The 20778-nt window shown below is 31.1% G+C and overlaps 1 protein-coding gene across 1 annotated transcript; it reads right to left on the minus strand.

The window, feature by feature from the left end:
* Window positions 1-927: 927 nt before the first annotated feature.
* On the minus strand, window positions 928-17723 carry LOC141595036 (indole-3-acetic acid-amido synthetase GH3.3-like). The gene is made up of 4 exons (XM_074415009.1): window positions 17624-17723; window positions 16161-16257; window positions 13359-14177; window positions 928-1477 (listed from the first exon to the last, which is right to left on the minus strand). The coding sequence occupies exons 1-4, from the start codon at window positions 17721-17723 to the stop codon at window positions 928-930; spliced, it is 1566 nt and encodes a 521-aa protein (XP_074271110.1).
* Between the last annotated feature and the right edge of the window lie 3055 nt (window positions 17724-20778).

The following is a 20778-nucleotide window of genomic DNA, read 5'->3' on the forward strand; positions in this document are numbered from 1 at the left end:
CATTCCCAAAAATGAGTTTGACGGAGGCAAAGCATAAAGGGCAAGTAAATTTAGCCCACCGAAATGAAATTTCATGAGAATTAAGACTGGCCAATTAACCCATATGAACATGCAATTGCTAACACCCATTAGTGTGGACTGTGGTACCTGTAGCTAATATGGTAACTGGACACCGTCCATAACCTCTGAAACTAACTAATATGAAATTCGAATGCATATTATATGTATGAATTGACACACATTAAAAATTTACATTGCTGATATTAATTTCATGTCATATAAATTAATATTTTCTCTAATCATTTGAATTCCATGCGTTTGTTTAATATATATGAGATATATTTTAATAAAATGTATAAAATACAAGTGAATGGAGAAATTAATTATATTTTATATTTTAATTGAAACGAGTCAACAAAAAGGCAATTGTCATCGCTTTTTTATGTTTATATTGCTAATATTCTTAGTTTTTTACGACATGCTACAACACATCTAAGTTCCACTATTACAGTGTCGTATCAAACTATCAGTTAATACTCTCTCCGTCCCAGTCAATTGTTGTCCTTTTGTTTTGGCACAAAGACGAAGAAAAGAGAAGGGGGACAAATTATAAGATGACAAGTTGACAAAATTAAGTGTGAATGATCAAACTGCTTATCAAATGCAATCCTAAAATAGAAATGACAACAATTCACTGAGACACTCAAAATGGACTAGGACAACAAATGACCAAAATAGAGGGAGTATATCTCAAGTTCTAAACCCGTGAATTTTTTTTGCACGGTATAAAACTAGTTTGTAAGTTGTAACACAATCAAAGATAAAAAGTTTGCGGGAAGCCGGGAATACTCAACTGCCATTCGATATTAAACTTATTTTAAGGAATTAGCAAATACGAACTATGCTGTCAAACTCGGTTCAAGACGATTATGGACCCGAAGTAGGAAATGAAGAGCTAAAGTGAATAGAGACCACTCCAGAGTTGAGCAACTCCAACAAATCCAATGCTTTGACACACCTAGGCACCTTATACTGCGTAAAAGATACCCCCTTTGATATTGCATAATCCCTCAATTTTTCAAAGGTACCGTTCTCTACTAGTCGAATCTCAAGTGGACCGATGAAGCCACTCACCCGAGTGCTGAAATAAAGTTGGCCTAGGGAACCCTCCATTGCTTGGCAGCATTGCTCCAAAACCTCTGGTTTGGGCCAATTTGCTTGAGACATAACCATAAGTTCCATATAAATGACACAATGCCCAGGACCGTCCTTCACATTTGCGTAGCTGGTATACTCAACGACTATGATATCCAATTGCCCAAGCAAAGATGAAACACTGTCAATTCCCTTTTGCAACTCCATTTCCGTAAGTTTGCAAATGTCTATAGTAAGTACCACATTTTTCCTCCTTATGAACTTAAATTGCGGGGTCGAATTGAAAAATCTTGTAGGAGAAAGCACATCCCCAATTCGGTACCTAAAAGGGACCATAAAAACATTACCCAAATATAGATAATATTAGGTAGTATCCCGCGCTTTATGGGACCTTTTTTAAAATTTTATTATTATAATTGAAGAAAAATAACATAATTTATATATGACCTTTAATATTTTTACTTATAAATAATAATAAATTAATTTTTCTCAAATTTAATTTTTTAAAGTTTAACTTCAATGTTTTAAAATAAAATACATACAATTTTAATTAAAACTAATAAGTGATAATTAATTATGCATGATCAATGTTTTATAAATTATTTTCTGACTGATCAAATATCATATTAATTAAAATAAAATTTATTCAAATAATGCAACAATCAACATTAAGTTCTCAAATTATATCATTTCACGATTCGTTATGTATAACGTGTGATATTTATGTATCAAACATATAGAATTCAAACTCAACTTATTCAAATGTTTTGATTGTGTCTTGCATGTATTATGTGTCAAACATATCTTTAAGAATTTCATCATTTGTATTTTAAAACAACTATATATAAATGATGTTTAAGAGTTTACCTGTAAATAAAATAGGTTAAACTTTCTCAAATAATATTTTTTAGGGTTTTAACTTCAAAGTATTTAAAAGATAACATATAAAATATTTAACTAAAAGTAATATTTAGCTAGTCATAATCAATATTTATACTTGACGTATATATATTTTAATTGAAGATATTAACGAAAAATGTAACATTTTTTTTCTATTTTTTCATGTCGTTTATAGTATTATATATATATATTATTTAATAATCATTACTTTTGTTTTGATTATTCAAATGCACTCGCAAATACTGTGTACATACATACTCGTACACATACTCGTTATCGCAATATTTTTTTTCATTCCAATATAAAAACTTATCTCTTAGTAGTTTTCTTTAAGTTATGTTTTTATGAAATACGACTCTTCCAAATATATTTTTCTTAGGATTTAATGGTCTAAGGTTTATAATTTTCTCAAAATATCTTTTTACATAAACATAAAACATTATGAGACACTCACTTTAATCATCTCTACAAATAAAAAATATTTCAATAAATACAATGAAATTTTTACTCAATTCGAAGCATTTTTCGCAATGAACGTAATTATTTACATTTTAGAATTTCTATCAAAATAGTTTTTTAATAAATTTAGAATCAAATCACCGTAATTATTTAATGTAATTTTATAATAAAATTTATTAAACTATAATTAGTATTTTGCTGAGATTTAAAAACATTTATTATATTTAGAAGGATTTATTTATTTATTAAGCTAGGTTGACACGTGGTGCATCCACATCGCTTCAACCCAGTTATATATATACATATATATACACACACACACACACACACATATATATATATATATATATATATATATATATATATATATATATATATATATATATATATATATATATATATATATATATATATATATATAGAGCAAAGTTCTTCTAAGTCCCTTTTTTTTTGAGTCCATAAGTCCCTCCCACAACCCTTGGATCATGCATGGTGGAAGGTTGAGATTGAAAGCAAAAAACACACTTAACACTAATGAATTCACTTCTCTCTCTAGTTTTAATAATACATTCACTAATTCATTATCATACACAATTAACACCATATTTTGTCTTATACTTCAAAGTTTATGAAAATTTTGTTAACATTTTTCCTGTTTCAGTTTTTCTCGTTTTTTTTTTTTTTTTTCGAGACAAGTTTTCGACTGTTTCGTTTTTTTCGTTTTTTTTTTCGAGACAAGTTTTCGACGTTTTAGGATTTTACGAGTGTAATTCTAACGGCAAAAAGTGTAATTTTAAGAAATATTTTCGAGAATTTAGCGTTTTACAAGTTTAACTTCAATCTTTTAAGAGTGATTTTAACGAATAATATTTTGAATTTTTGTCATTTTATCACAAGTTATTGTAATTTAGCATTTTATGAGTGTTATTTTAATGACAAAAAGTGTTATTTTAGTCCAGGTAAGTGTAATTTCAGTCCAATGAGATTGTTATTTTTAGTCAAGGAGAATGTAATTTTAGTCCACAAAAGTGTAATTTTAGTCCAGAAAAGTATAATTTCAAATTAATCGAGAATGTAATTTTAGTCCATTGAGAATGTAACATTAGTCCAATGAGAATATGACCAAGTCCATTGAGAGTATAACATTAGTCCAATAGAGCTAAGTGTAATTCTAACAGAAAATAGTGTAATTCTAACAACAAAAAGTGTAATTCTAACAACAAAAAGTGTAATTTTAGCAGAAAAAAGTGTTATTCTAGCAAAAAAAAAAGTACTCCCTCCTATTCTCTATTTTCTTCCCTATTTCCTAAAACGGATTATTTAGGTTTTCTTCCCCTTTCCTTTTTTGGAAACTTTTTAATCTTATTTTATTCATTCCTCTCTCCTATCACCAAACCCCACCCAACTCACAATTCTTTATTTAATTTCTAATTATTCATTTCTCTCTCCTATCACCAAACCCCACCCAACTCACAATTCCTTATTTTATTCATTCTTCTCTCCTATCATCAAACCCCACCCAACTCACAATTCATATTTTATTATCCTCCTTAATATTTGTGCCCCAACCAAAGAGGAAGAAAAAGAAGAATAGGAGGGAGTATAATTTTAACAGAAAAAAGTGTAATTCTAACAACAAAAAGTGTAATTTTAGCCGAAAAAAGTGTAATTCTAACAACTGAAAGTGTAATTTTAGCCGAAAAAAGTGTTATTCTAACAAAAAAAAGTATAATTTTAACAGAAAAAAGTGTAATTTTAATGGAGGAAAGTGTGATTTTAACAGAAAAAGGTGTAATTCGAACAACAAAAAAAAGTGTAATTTTAGCAGAAAAAGTGTAATTTTAGTAAAAAAAAGTGTTATTATAGCAGGAAAAAATGTAATTCTAGCCAAAAAGTGTAATTATAGCAAAAAAAAAAGTGTAATTGTAATTCTAGTAGAAAAAAAGTGTAATTTTAAGATGAAAAAAGTGTAATTCCAACCAAAAAAAGAGTAATTCTAGCAGAAAAAAGAGTAATTGTAGCAAATAAAAAAGTTATTGTAATTCTAGTAGAAAAAAAGTGTAATTTCAACCAAAAAAAGAGTAATTCTAGCAGAAAAAAGAGTAATTCTAGGAGAAAAAAATGCACATCTAAGATGAAAATCAACAAATAACCTTAGATCTATTTATTAGATCTAAGACTAAAATAAAACGATCTAATATAACAATAATTAAAAAAAAAAACAGATCTGGGTAAGGAAAAAAAGAAGGAAGAATAAAAGGAAAAAAAGAAGGAGAAAGAGGAAGAAGAAAAACAAAAGGAAAAAAAAAAAATAACCACAACAATAACATCCCCTAGCCCACGTCTTTTTTTTTTAAAAAAAAAAAAAAAAAAAAAAAGAAAGTAACTTGACAGTCGAAAAAGGAGAAGAAAGAGGAGAAAGGAGAAAAAAAAAAAAAACAAAACCACAACAAAGAACATCTCAGCACACTAATTTTTTATTTAAAAAAAAAAAAAAAAAAGGAAAAAAACTTGACAGTCGAAAAAGGAGGAGAAGAAAGAGGAGAGCAAAGGCCATGGTTAGGGTGGTAGTGGTGTGTCTTTTGCGGAAGGAGGAAGTAGTGGTGGTGTGGATGGCGGTAGGCAAGGCAGGAAGGGAGGCGGAAGGAAGGGTGGTCGGTGGCAGCAGGCGGGTAGGTGGGCTCGTGATGGGTAGGTCGGTGGTGGTGGTGGTTGGTGAATTAGCATGGGGGAGGTGCGAGGGCGGCAGATCTGGGGGTGTCGGCTTTGTGGTGGAGTTGTGGTGGGCGGCGGATCTGGTGTGTGTGGTGGTGGCGTGAGGGTGGTGGCGGGTTGTGGGTGTCGAGGTTGTGGATGTGGCCGTGAGGAGGTGAGGATGGGTGGTGTTGGGATGGAGGGTGACGTTGGTGGTCGGTAGTGGGGCCGGTGGAGGTGGGTGGGAGAGTAATATGGAGGGAATTTTTTTTATTTTTTAGATTTTGAATTATTTGGGTTTTTGAATTAATTTGGGTTTTAGAGAGGGAGTAGAGAAGTGAATTGTGTGAATGAGAGAGAAGTTGGTGGAAAAATAAAGGTTATATAGTGGATTAATATTTGATTAGTGTGGATTAGTAAAGTAGAGAGGGGGAGTGTTTTATTAGGCATTAATCCTCCTTTTTTTGCTTTCAATCTCAACCCTCCATCTTCCTCATCCAATGGCTCTAAAGGGAACTTATGGACTCAAATGTAAGAGGTGGACTTAGATGATCCAGACACTATATATATATATATATATATATATATATATATATATATATATATATATATATATATATATATATATATATATATATATATATATATATAGAATTAGGATCACATGAGTCCACCCTATCTTTTTGAGTCCCGTGAGTCCACTTATGTATCACCCGCTCTACGCAAAAATATCACAATTTTTTTCTATGAACCAAAAAAAAAAAAAATTATTAAAAGTCTAATTCACCCTGCACGTTTCTTCCCTTACCCCCTGGATGTGTATCCTTATATAAAGCAAGATATTGATTAGTTCAATTGGGTTAGTGCTGTTGGGAAGTTCGGTCATTTGGTCTGATAGCTGGTTAAAGAAAATTTGGAGAATTGTTTTCACAGTGGGATATCTAGTTGGCTAGTTGATGTGTGACGTATTTTAGTCGGTTTAAAGGGAGCTGCAAGGTTATGTTTTTGCTTACGGGATTACCCAGTAAAAGAGTATCACAAGTTATACAAAACAATATCACACCTTACAATAAACAATATCACTGGTTATACTAAACAATATCATGGGTTATACTATACAATATCACAGCACTGAACCTAACTCCGCCTTTCACCATCTTCATTGTCAGCCATCTTGTCCACCATTGTAATCCGCCATTATTTGTGTCTCCTCTGTTACATAGCTCAACCCCATTAGAGAATAGAGAGAGATAAGAAGACAAGAGGATTATCACAAAACCATAGAAACATAGATGAAGACTCAAACCTTAATTCCGTTCTTGTTTATGAACAAATTAGCAACTAATGAGTACACCACACGTGCTTAAGTATGTTACACTATGAGTGCCACTCATTTCTTGTCCCAACTTAAACACCTGCACCCTTTTTGCCACTCCTTTTTCTCTCTTTATCCACAACCTTAATTAAATACTATTAAAATCCCTTAGGAATGAATTACCCAAATCCCAACTGTCGAAAAAACTTGTTTGCATAAACAATCGTGTTCGTCCGATTGCTTTTTGTCAAACATTTTGAGTCCCTTGTTTATGAAGTATCAAGTATAAATCAATTACAGACATAAAAGACATATCACGAAACCATAGAAACATAGATGAAGACTCAAAGCTTAGTTCGATTCTTGTTTATGAACACTACTATATTGTTATTCAATTCGTGATATTTTTGTGTATAGTGTGTGATACATAAGTGGACTCACGGGACTCAAAAATATAGGTGGACTCACCGGATCTTGCCTCTATATATATATATATATATATATATATATATATATATATATATATATATATATATATATATATATATATATATATATATATATATATATATATATATATATATATATATATAAAAATATTGGTTTTTCTAACGTGTGTTCTAAGAACACACATTAATAAGCCTAATCTAGAAGGATTTATCTATAAAATATAATTAAAAGGCTACACTAAAATGACAATAAACGCCATCTAGACAAAGCCACGTAGGATCCAAAAAGCTACCTAGATTAAAATTTAATGTGACGTGGCATATTTAAATGTGGTTTTGCATATTTTTAATGTGACATGGCAAATTAATGTGACATGGATTATCAATTTGTTATTACATGACATTAATTTAAATCATTTATCTATAAATTAATTTAATTCACTTATATCTCTAATATTAAAGGATACTCCCTCCATTCAACTCCACTTTACAAGTTTCTTTTATCACGTTTGCCAACGCAGCTTTTACACGATAAATATCATTAGCTGCGTATTTGCAAAAATTATAAAAGTTAGATATTTTTAATGTACTCTTAAATATTAATCAAATAAGATCTCACATTAACACACGTGAGAAGTTGTTCAGACTGCAGATTAGTGACAGCAATCAATGTGTGTTGTGTGAAAATGGGATTGAAACACATGAGCACCTCTTTGGTAGGTGCAAATATGGTGAGCAGATTAAGAAACAGCTGGAATATTGGTTACAGATTCAACTTGCTCCTCAGTGTATGGGATTATCTTTGTTACAGAAGAGAGTGTGCAGGATGGTTTTGGCAGCTTTCTGGTATTGCGTTTGGATTGAAAGGAATTCCTGCAGGGTGGATCAATGTCTTAAATGTCCTGAGAGGTTGGTGCAGGAAATTAAAAGATTGATTTATGCTCGCATAAGATTGAAGTTTGCAGGGGGAGTTAGAATGCAGGATAAAGATTGGTTGAAAAAATTAGATATTATTGTATAAGTAGTATTGAAAGTAGTCTGATCATTGGAGTGAATGGAACTATGTAATCATGATTGAAAAGTTTAAGTAATGAAACAAGCTCACATTTAACCAAAAAAAAAAAAGATCTCACATGAATATATTTTCACTTATATATCGAGAGAAAATTGAAGTTGAATTTCCGCTTGTGAATAGTGCGCAAAATAGAAAGTTGCAAAGTGGAGTTGAATGGAGGGAGTATTATCATTATTCTTAAATTAATTTTGTATATTAAATATATTGTCTTCCAAAATTTATATAATCCTTACAAATTTCCATCAAATTTCATAATTTATAATTAATATTGACATTTTAATTGAAATTTTTGTAATAAAACACGTTAATAAATTTCATAATTTATAAATAAAATTGAAATTTTAATTAAATTTTTTGTAATAAAATATATTAAAGAATTAATTAAACCTCTTCATATTACTAAACACTCACAATTATTAACATTTTCCTATTTAATTCATTATTTTTAAAATTTTTGTAATAAAACCTGTTAATAAATTAATTAAACCTCTTCATATTACTGAACACCCACCATTATTAACATTTTTCTATTTTTTTTTTTTTTTTAATTAAACATGGTAATAAATTGATTAAAACTCTTCATAATACTTAACACACACCAAATTAATTAAAAGTTTTTCCTATTTAATTAATTTTTGTAATATAATATGTTAATAATTTTATTAAAACTCCTTATATTACTCAACACGCATAATTTTCATTAACATTTTGTCCTATTTAATTCATCTCTTGAGGTGTTCGGCAATCAATTATCTAATTTAATAATACCACAAAATAAATTAAATATGGGAATTTATAGTTGTGTAATGACTATAAAACCTATAATACCTATAATAGTTTCTATTCACTTTATTTATTTAAAATATGTCCATTTGTCATGAGTTTCTAAGTTGTGAATTGTATTTGATGGTTTAATTTATTTATTTGATTATATTGAGTATTATTGTCGAGTATTGTTGTTGTTGTTGTTGTTGTTGTTGTTGTTGTTGTTGTTGTTGTTGTTGTTGTTGTTGTTGTTGTTGTTGTTGTTGTTGTTGTTGTTGTTGTTGTTGTATCCAATAAAGTATATTTTAATTTGTTATGTTGTTGGTTTTATGAATCGTTTGCTTTATATTTGAATTCATGTTTTCCAGTTGGTTTAATTTAAGTGACTTACATGTTACAATGTTTTGATTTGTTTGTCAAGTTTTTGCCAGGTTTATGTTTTATCTTTTGGTCAATATATTTTTTATATAACTTTAAAGTACCATGAAACATATGTGAATGCAGATAAGGCAAACCATCACGTGGGTAATCTGAAGAGAGAAGAAATACAAAAGGCACGAAACTGAGGTAAAATTAAAGGTAAAAAAATATAAGGAAGAAACTAATAAGTAATGGATGATTGTTGATCTCAAAATAGAAGTCTTATAATATTTTTTTAAAATTTGTTATTAAACATATATTGTGGTGTAATTTTACTATTATACTTTCCCGATCAACCTATTTGAATTTGTATTTTTGTATTGACGAGTATAACCATCTCTAACATATATTTTTCTTTTTCATTTTATATGAACTATTATCAAGGCATGTAATAAAAGGAAGCGAAAGTGAACCTTCGGGTAGATATTAAATGGTATGATTTCTAAATTATACTTCGTATGTTTTTAAGTTTATGTGTTTTTTTTGTCAAAACAGGAATAATACATAAAACTTACTTTCATAATTTCCTAGAAAAAAAAACATACTCTCATAATTAATGGTAAATAAATAAGTACAAATAATTGAATGATTTTTTTTTAAAATTTCACAATTTACTTTTTGAACCATCATGACTAATTAATCATTTTAATTATGTCATTTCCTCTTCCAATTTAAGCTTTCTCCAACTCCCACCTTTTGATTGTTTTTTTATAAAATTTAATTTACTTTTTTTAAGTGGTTTATGCTTTTTTAACCATTATAAGATGATCGTTGATCTCAAAATGGAGATCTTATAATATTTCTTTAAATTTGTTGTTAAGCGTATATTGTTGTGTAATTTTACTATTATGCTTTCCCGATCAACCTATTTGAATTTGTATTTTTGTATTCATGAGTATAATCATCTCTAACATATATTTTTCTTTTTCATTTCATATGAACTATTATCAAGGCATGTACTAAAAGAAAGCGTACTAAAAGGAAGCGAAAGTGAACCTTCAGATAAATATTAAATAGTATGGTTTCTAAATTCTAATTTGTATATTTTTAAGTTTATGTGTTTTTTTTTTTTTCAAAACCGGAATAGATTATTGTATAATCTTTAATACAATTTTTATTTTTATATAGGATCGTGGACATAAGTATAACAAGAGATGGATCAAATTCTTGAAATAGTAATAAGGAACTTAAAAAAATTTATGAACCTTTTGGAATTCGGATTTATGGAATATAGTTTTTTAGATTATTGAGCTATTGAAATGAAAATTTAATTCGTAATACATGGAGTAGATACCGACCATACCATTGAATCGTATCTAATATTTTTCTATCGATATAATAAATGTTTTTAGGATGTAAATAATATTTGAAGCATGCACGTGGTGATAAGATTTCAAAGATATTTCTATGGGAGGGTTGATGAAGAGGTCTCGAAATAATTTGGAGATGACTATATGATGGTCTCAAGTTAAACCTCGCAAGTGCACGATTTTATCGTTGTACACTCTAGAGGGTCGATCCACAAGGAGTAGGGGTGATTACTAATTGTCTATATTCTTGAGCTTAGCTAAGTCGAAAGATAACAAAGAGGGTAGTAACAAACTAACGCTAAACTAACAAATTTAAAGACAAACAACAAGATACGGTAAAAACAAGCTAAAGATGAAGGAATGATCAAATAAAAAGAAAGACTAGAACTCGGTCCGACCATGAATATGAGTAATTCCACATACTAATCGTCTCGGCTAATCAAAAGGGGTAGAAAGGTAAGGGGGAGATGGCTCTAATTCGCCTAAAACCTCCCGTCCGGTCTCGCACTAGGACACTAGCTACTCCGACTAACCCCCCTCCCGGGTTCGAAAGCCGGCCTCCTTAACTCAAAACCCGACAACCCCAAGAACATGCATTTTCCCAAGGAGGTCAAGTAAATGGTCAAGGTCATTAAGCACTCATCATATTCCGGGTCATCCCACTCCCCCTTCCGGAGGTCGATTTCAAACGCTAGCCTAGAGGCACCCTCCCTCGGTTCTCCCTTCCGGTCTCAACCTTAGTCGGCGACAAGGTCAAATATCGGGTACCCAACTTACAACCTAACCAACTTCCGTTGGTGGACAAGGGTCACAAATCGACACTACCCAAAACCCAAACCTTAAACATGCAAATTCCCCTAGACTACCCTCACCAATTTTCCCCACAAATTAGCCTATGTGACAATTAGTTAGTGAAATTACCCATATCGGGTCAAACCGAGTCCTAGAAGGAGGCTACTCACTAATCATGTTTCTATAAGCAAAATAAACAACAAAGATAGAGTCTTTAAGCATAAACATGGTGATAGAAAGAATTCTACTTTTAAGCATGCAACAATCCAACAATAATTATAAAGAAAGATGGTTTCAATCTAATAACAAGGATGAACAAATAAAAAGACACAACCTTTAACTTAATCAACTCAAAGATTAAGTCTTTGAGGACAACTAGCAAGGATGAACAAATTAAAGAGAAACAAAGGAAAGATGAACAATGAAAAGATGAACAATGATGAAAATAAGAACAACAAACAAACAACAACAACAATTTTAACATAAACAATCAAACAAACATGAAAGGAGAACAAAATGTAAACAAATGAAAATAGGGAGAGAATTAATACCAATACAATAGTGAAAGAGGAATTTGGATAGAAATAATAAAGAAGGAAACCCTTCAAGCTTCTTACAAACCCAAATTCAATCACTAATTGATTGAAGAACTTCTCTAATTAAGGAAAGATTAACAAAGAGATTAACAAAGTTTTAAGCTTGAAAGGGTAAATATTCTGGATCTAGGGTTGTGTCTACAAAAGGGCTTAAGAGAGGGTATTTATAGGCTTGTGCAAGATTAGGAAGAAAAGAGGAAGAAAAGAAAGAAAAGCCCAAATTCGCGTCTGTCGCGTAATGCCGGTGCACACCGCCGCCACCCGTGCTCCTCTACCGGCAAAACCGCAAGAAATTAAAATATCCGGCATTTGTGTTTTCTTAGGTTGCTGGCTTCTCTTGCCGTGAAACACCTTCTTCAGGACTTCTTCTTCTTCTTTATGGTGCGTAATGCCGGTTGACCATTCTGCCGGTGCTCCTCTACTAGCGGAGTCAAGCTTGTTTTTCACCAAATTCTTCAATTAATTCCACTTCTTGTGTTTTACCTAGTGGGCACTTGCCGGCTCTTAGGGCAAAAACACTTTCTTCAGCTTTTCTTCAAATTCTTGAGTAATTCCTTGGGATGTGTTTTGCCGGTGGCTAGGCCAGGCACGGCTCGGTTAAAAAACACACTCTTCTTCATTTCTTCACCTCTTCTTCATGTAAAGGCAATGGGGTGCCTTTCTTGCCCCAATTCCTCCATACTTGGGCCGTTTCCTACAAAAGGATGCACAAAGTGACAAGTACGGGCATTGGGCACAAAACGCAAGGAAAAACACCCGAAACCGACTCGATATGAGTCGGTATGCATAAAAGAAAGAGGGAATTAGAAGTAAATTAATCGTATATCACTATACTGAGGTATTGAGTTTACAACCTTATAAGGCGTTATTGAAGATTTTTCCATACGGAATTTATTATATACGGATGGTTTCAACTTTTAATATTTAAAAAACTCACTTTATTATATTGCGGAGTAAAACACACGTATATATAATGAGTCGTCTTTGTCATTGATCCGTTGTCAAGTTTCTCAAAATTAGTACCTACTACATTGTCAATTGTCGGATTCGATTTACAAAAATAAACTAAAGTTGTCAATGAAATAAGGTATTAACTAACTAATTTCTATGTATTTCAAGACTGTATATTTTTAAATGGATCAACAACTAATTACTCGAACAAATATTAACAATACAATAAAAATATCAAAACTAAAACAAATAAACCCGTGAATTTCACGGGTCACAGACCTAGTTTATTTATTTATAAGATACTCTCATAAGAAATCTAGTTATTAACTCACTTTTATCATAAATAATGAAGAAATCTTTTGAATCTTTCCATATCCAAATTATTAACACATGCCCTTAGGGTACACGTCGGACAACCGAACATTGAAATAAATTGTCATGTAAGGCAAAGTATGAGTAAACAAATGAGGTACATACCTATATAATCCACAAAAGTTGGTGACGACAACTTCATACTCCTTACCCACCTCTACATCTGCCATTTCAACGGTTAGAGGTTTTGGATCAGAAGACGTAAAATGCGAGGAGTCAAGAGGCAAGAACTCGTAGTATGACATGTTTGGCATAATAGTGTAAGATACATCATAAGGATCACACATTGGGTTTAGATTGAAACCCAAATCACATTCAGAGGCAGAATACTTGGTACTTAATAAAGGCAAGCCTCCTGTGTAATATTTCAACAAGAGTATATATTGGGCCATGGAACCTGTCGATATAGCATCCAAGTACTTAATATTGGGCCAAATTTTTCTATAAATTCCTTCCCAATTTTCATCAGAACATGTAACTTGAATAAATTTGGCCAATTCTGGATCTGGGTTTTGCATAAAAGTCTCAATCATACGTCCTCTTAGAGATGGATCGGTAATTTTGGGGCTTAAGCTACCCGAGGATATATCGCTGCAAAGCTCAGAATAATGGCGCTTAAGAAAGTGAATAACTGATACAAGGCTGGAAGCAAAGACGGATTTCACATGAGTGACATCATGACGTTGGTAAAACCCGCATAGTAACTGAGTGTAAATGGACTGAAAGTGATCCGAGCAAAGTATGGCCTCCTTAAGACTTGTGTTATCATTCAAAGGATACGGCTTGTCTCTAAAAAACTTAAAGTTCTTCAAACAGCTTGTTGTACCAGCTAATATTTTTAATCCACTTGGTGTTACTCTTTCTTCTCTAGTTATTAGCAAGCTCAGGGCCTTTCCTCCATATGCATTTTCCCCTTCAATGCATCTACAACAAAGAAAATGGTTAGCATCAATTGTATTATAAGATCGTTTCATTCTGAGTTCTATTCAAATACTTGATAATAATCAGTAATCTATGCGTTAATTTATGATTTTGTTATGTTAGGAAATTGAATTGCACGAAACGAATTGACAATAGTTAACCACGCCGAATCGACTCCGCTTTCCTAATAGAATAATTAACCCTTATTAATGCCTGGGTGAAACCAAATTTCCTATCGAGATAAGATTTGCCTCGATTTTTGGCACAAAAATCAGAGATGTAATATAGAAATATTTTTTGTAGAATGTTATAATGTTCTTTTGATGGAGTAAAAGATTTTGTTTTTTTTATGTAACTTGTTCTTCTTATCCTTTATCCATTTATATAGAAAATGATTTGAGAAACATGGAAACATGGGAATTGTATTTCTGAAGAGTTGTTACTCTTCAAAAATTCCTCTTCGAATTAATTAAAAACCCGCATAAATTAATAGCGAGAACCCCTATACCAGGGTGCTTCGCCCCTGGACCCAGAATTGTTGACCGGGTAGCAAGACTCTCGTCATAGTTATTCGAACTAAAACTATACCGTAATCCCGTAAATAATTATGCAGATGTACACTCCGTACTTCCCGAATTCACATTATATTATTTAGAAATTACTCATCTACGAACTAACCTTAATTACACCAAATGAACCGGTAATTACTCTTAAATCACCAACATGTTATGTGGCTTTTATAGTCACAATGGCGTAGCCACGTACAAGTTAGTGGGATCTTGAGTTGAGAGTTGAGACCCCCATATCTATCTGACAATTGTTGTTTATTATCATAAATATTTTTCTGGTTTGAATATTTTATGCCTTTACAGCCCCATAATAATAGAAATGTATAAAAATTATAGTAAAATTGACCCTTCACTTAAATGGTTCTAGGCTTCTAGCTACACCATTGATTATAGAGTTTAATCTGTAATTTATCATCAATAAACACAATTGATGATTATGAAAACAAAATAATTAGATGACTCTATCTAAAGACAAAGAGTTTGTCTGAATCAAGAAGACGAGATTTTAAGACCATTTTACATTTAAATGTAACCATTTTTTGAAAATAAAATATCATAAGCTATAACATTAGCTAAATCATTATAGTTATATTTGATCATAAAATAATCACAAAATCCCGTTTTATTTATTTCAACATAATTAATCGTCTGAAATAAGAATTATTTGCCAAAGAAAAAGGATATGGGAAGATAACAAACACTCTACTAACTAGTCAATGAGTCTTTTTAACTTGAGATTTTGTACAACGTTAAAGAACACCTGAATAATTTCAGGAACCTTGTTTCTATAATGGTTCGTTCTCAAATTATAATTCTTAGCAATATTTATTTCCTCCTAACATAATATTAGCGGATAATTCACGTGTTACCCTTAAACTTTACCACCTTGGGTACGGTACCTATCATTTTAAGTTTGTGTACATGATACTCTCCATGTTTGATTTTCATGCACAACATGCTCTTTTTGTCGCTATAAAAGAACTCAATTGAGAATAATTCCTAGACAGAAATCTAAAATTGGCCAATTTTTTCTTCAAAAATGATTATCTCGTCATAATCTACAATTTGAGAAAAAAATTTGTCGATTAACATTTTATAGGGTTTATTTTAACAAAAATCTCAAATCCACCATATCTTCGATTTTAAATTTCCGAATGACCGTTTTATTAATTTATAGATCTTGAAAAGTTAATCAATTTGAAAAAAATATTAGTCAACTCGATTTTATGGTTTATGATTTATGTTCAATTGAAAATTTTAAGAACGATAAAAAAGGACACATTGTTCTTGCAAATCAGATTTCATGGATATCAGGTGCACAAACATAAAAACTTGGCTATCACGTATAAAATGACAAGGGTATCACATGAATTTTGCGTAGTTAGAGTCGTACGAAGTAATAAATTAAGAAACTCACCGTTTGATGTACGGCATAACAGAAAAGTGCAACGCATCGCGCCTCTCTTTCTCGTCCTCAGTTACCGGGAACAACCTTTGTATGCCATCAGTCGTTCCTAAGCTGTAATTAGATCATAAAAATTACTTGTAAGAAATACTACTTTGAAAATGTAGACATATTTAGGGGAGTTTAAAAACAGACGAAATAGATTATTTCTTCAGTTTCAGTTAATTGTAGTTCTTTGATTTTGGTACAAAGACCAAGTAGAGTGGAGGGCGTTAATTACTAAACGACAAGTGGAACATATTCAGTGTGAATGATCAAATTGTTCATCAAGTTGATTCCTAAAATATAAAGGACACCAATTGACTGAGACACCCAAAATGGAATAGGACAAATGACCGGGACAAAGGGAGTATTTAATTTCGAGTTTTGAAGCAATTTTAGCTAAATGACTAATTTTAAGAAAAAAATCTAAAAGTAAGTAATTTCAAAAAAAAGTAAAATCTAAATTATTAGAGAATACTCGTATTAGATACTAGGGAGAATTTCGTGCTTCGCACGGTAAGTTTGTAAATGCTACGTATATATTCTAGAAAATTATTGATTTCTTTATTTGACAAAAGATAAAAAAACAAATGATTTAAACTTATCATAGATAATAGCTAGTTTCAAAAATGCACGGATATAGATAGATAAAATATATGATTAGCTTGAAAAATTTTATAGTTACAATATTTTATTAGTTTTAATGCACAAATTTTATATAAATTATTCATATTATTATATTAGAAGGTAGTACTCAAAAATCAACATAAATGAATTGTAATGAACATTTGCAAACGCAAAACTACAATAGTGATATACGATGCATCATTCAATCATCTTGAACAAATGATTCTCTCGAATCACCATTGTAATCTATATATCTGCCAATTTTTTTATCAATTTTTTATACACCACCCTTAATCTTGAAACACATGCTTGCACCTTTATCAGATACTCTCTCTCATTCTTATTTCTCTTCTCATTTCACTTTTTTGGGTCGAAGTTAAAAAAACTTTGACCAGAAATAAGTTAAAAAATAATAGATAATTTTAGCACATAAAATGAAAATATTTATATTTTTTATGAAAGTATTATTCACAAAATATAATTTTCGACAAAAACAAACAACGTATACACCACGAAAAACCCGGTCAAAGTAGCGCGCTGGAGACCGCATAAAACCAAATGGGAAAAAAATAGTAAATGGGAGGGAGTACCATGCATACGTATATGTGTCTCCTATCTAATTTAGTATTCAAATTTCATAAACCACCATAATTAGTAATGTGTATTAGGCAAGGAGTTTTTTGGTATTATTTAAATAGTGTCATTGTTTTGTTATTGTTATAGATTGACGTTCTGTATACAAAATAATTAAAAATATTTTAATATATAAACTATAGAATGAAATTGAAACAATAAGTCTCATCAACCTTGATCAATATGTTGAAGTCGAAGAGTGTCCCGGCTAACTACTTTAGCAGGATCGGAAATGTTATTCTCGTGATAGCCAATTCCTTTCCTTGTATTCATTTTAGTTTTGTTCGTAGGGATGGTAATAGTATGGCTCATGGTATGGTGAAAGAGTTAGTGTGCCCATATGTCCGGAATATTGTATAACCGATTGATTCTATGTGGCTACAATATTCTGCTAGGAGCCGCTTGTAGTCTGAGTTCTAAATGAATTAGGATTCGGGTAGTTTTAATCGGTCCTACAAGGTCACACACTAGATGAGTTTTGGTCAATTATAATTAATATAGATTAATTATTATAAAGGTAATAAGAATAATAAAAGATTATTCAATTAGACTTTCCATATCCTAGATAGTCTAGAATTCTCCTTGAATTCCCTATATATAGAGATATAAGGGGAGATGTTTAAAGATTAGTTTTTCTGAAAGAAAAAAAAACTCAAGGGAGAAAGAAGAAAGAAAGTTGCCCATAAATTTGTACTAGCATACATACTCGTATTGTGTGGATACCGGTAGAGGCGCAACACTTGGGGCGTTATTGTGAGACGGTCTCATAGATTATACTATTATTCAAGCAGCTGCAATTTGGGTTTATATACTTCTTATCATTAGCATCTTATTGGAGTTCTTCCGCATCCAAGTAAGTTTGTTAATCACCCTTTTGTTTAATCTTAATACTTAACATGCATGAGGTCTTGGAAATTCTGTAATTCAAATCTGTTGAAAATCGTTACGGAACCCTTCAATGGTATCAGAGCGAACATGTATTGTTAAGTATTATGAGATTAAAAGGTTGCGCCTTTAGATATAATTGTTGTATCTATGTTTTTGTTCTAGAGTACAAGATTAGGGCTTTTAAATTGAATTAGTTCAATTAATGTAATTGTTGTATGTTGTTAAACATTAAATTTAGGATTGTATCATAATAGATGTTGACTTGTATCGTAATATTTGATATTACGATGTATTCCTTTAATTCGATTAAAAGAATCCTAATATAAAAGATTTTAACAAAGCCCTAATTCGTTGTTAGATGCCTATTTTAAGAGTGTTTTAAAATCTACAATTTGGATCTAATTAGATTAGATATGTAATAAAACCTAATTTGATTAGGTGATTAAATTGTTTAATCAGTTTTTAATTTTGATTAAAAAAAATACTGTTCACGAACCACTATTCACGTGCGGGTACTGTTCACGGCTACTTTTTGCGGAATGTTACTGTTCATCGGTTCAGAGTGTCGGATTTTGATGTTTTTTTTTTTTTTTGATGACGAGGGGGTTGAGTCCCCCCCGGGCCCATGCATTCCCGCACCACCACATGGACCATGCGGATTAGCATGGGGGTTGATGCGGATTTTGATGTTACAGTAGTGTTTTTCGAGTGTAAACGGCATTCTAAACAAGACTGCATTACAGGGTCGGCGTTTTTTAGCCAAATTCTGAGGTCTTTATAGACTTTCAGGTCGTTTTTGATTAAAAAATTATGATTTTGATTTTTCATAATTTGGTTTTGGGTTTTAATCAATTTGATTGATTGATTGTTACAATGTTGTATTGATTTATGTTTATATCTTTATTTAATGTATATATACCCTCAATGATACTTATCAACTACCCATGTTATTATGTTTTTGCATAAGATGTTTAAAAACAAACAATTATGAATTGTAAACGATTATGAATCGTTTTTGGGTTCTTAACTTGACTTGTTCTAATTTACAAATGTTTGTATATTACTTTTTACATATGATGTTTAAATATTATTCGAAGCCTGATGTGTTGATTAGAACGGCTAGGTTCCCTTATACCCTTTTTCTAAGAGAATTAGTGTCATCTTTAGGATCCGTGTCATGTGTGACTCAATACTCCCTCAATTAAAATATTAAGTAATGCCCTTCCAAATTAATGACTGTAAAATACTTATATCGTTGGAAGTATTGTCTACCAAAGTAGAGTACTCCTTCTATATAAGTTGAACAGATGCACGTGAGATTTGGTTCACTTAACAAGGTCATCAAAACAGTTTTGGACTTTGGAGCAAATAGTCAAGTCACATAAAATGTTACCTGACAACTAGGAGTCGCATTTGATGCGATTGACATATGATGTTTACCTTGATATGTGTAATTTGGGCGATGAGACAAAGCTCACTCAAGTTATATATGATTGATTCTAGGATACTATGCACATATGAGGGTTATGTGTGTAATAAATCTTAAAATTGTTTAAGAATGTCGTACAAATTGTGTGTCTTAAATTGGTTAAGATAATAACAGTGTATTAATATATCGATTTAGTTTTGCATATGTTGATAGTTGTAATTTATCATTGTTGTCATGTTTTTCAAGTGAGTTTGAATCGTTCAAATTCATAGATTGGTTTCTTTGAGAATTGTTCTCAATTAGGCAAAGTGAAGTTTGTCTTCAAAAGAATTTTTTATCAAACCATACTTATTGCTAATGTATAGTTTAGACTATATACCGAAAGTCATAAGGATCACTATTCGTGCCATATGTGTCAATTGTTTAAAATAATGGAATTGTTCCCGCTTAGTGAGAAAAATATGTGGAATGATACACTTAGTCCACTTGTCATTGTTATGACATAATTATATTGATAATTTGGATTAATTGGATATCCTTCTCATCAAAGGTTGATGATTGAAATTGTTTAGTTCTACCTTAAGTTATATTCAATTCATTGTGAATGATGCATGTAACTTAAGCGAATTTCTCACTTAGTGACAATTGAGTTCATATCAAGAAGAATCAAAAACTAATGTTTTTTGAGTTCATCGGTAAAGAGACTTTGAGATATGAGTTTAGACACTGGTAATGGTGAAATGGACAATTGTTGTCAAGTCCAACCTGAAGATCTATGTCTAAATATGTATGGAAATCATTTAGTGATTAACGTCATTATTGTAACGACAGATAGCATTGGAAAAATAGCTTTTAGAAATGTCTTGAAGATCTGCGAAAACTATTAAAGTATGACTTCTAAATGAAGTATGTATGTTATAGAAGTAAAAGTTACTACGAATATTCTACTATAAGGTATAAGATACCAAAGATGGTATTTACATTATGAATGTAATGCCATGTGGAGTAGGA

This window comes from Silene latifolia, chromosome 8 (assembly GCF_048544455.1).
Source record: "Silene latifolia isolate original U9 population chromosome 8, ASM4854445v1, whole genome shotgun sequence".
In the NCBI taxonomy this organism is placed as follows: domain Eukaryota; kingdom Viridiplantae; phylum Streptophyta; class Magnoliopsida; order Caryophyllales; family Caryophyllaceae; genus Silene; species Silene latifolia.

Excerpts from the sequence above, each read along its gene's own strand:
- LOC141595036 (XM_074415009.1), bottom strand. The coding sequence starts at position 17,723 with ATGAATACAAGGAAAGGAATTGGCTATCACGAGAATAACATTTCCGAT. Across the intron at positions 14,178-16,160 it reads GTTATGCCGTACATCAAACG|ATGCATTGAAGGGGAAAATG; the intron begins GTGAGTTTCTTA and ends TCTTTGTTGTAG. Across the intron at positions 1,478-13,358 it reads AACTTTTGTGGATTATATAG|GTACCGAATTGGGGATGTGC; the intron begins GTATGTACCTCA and ends GGTCCCTTTTAG.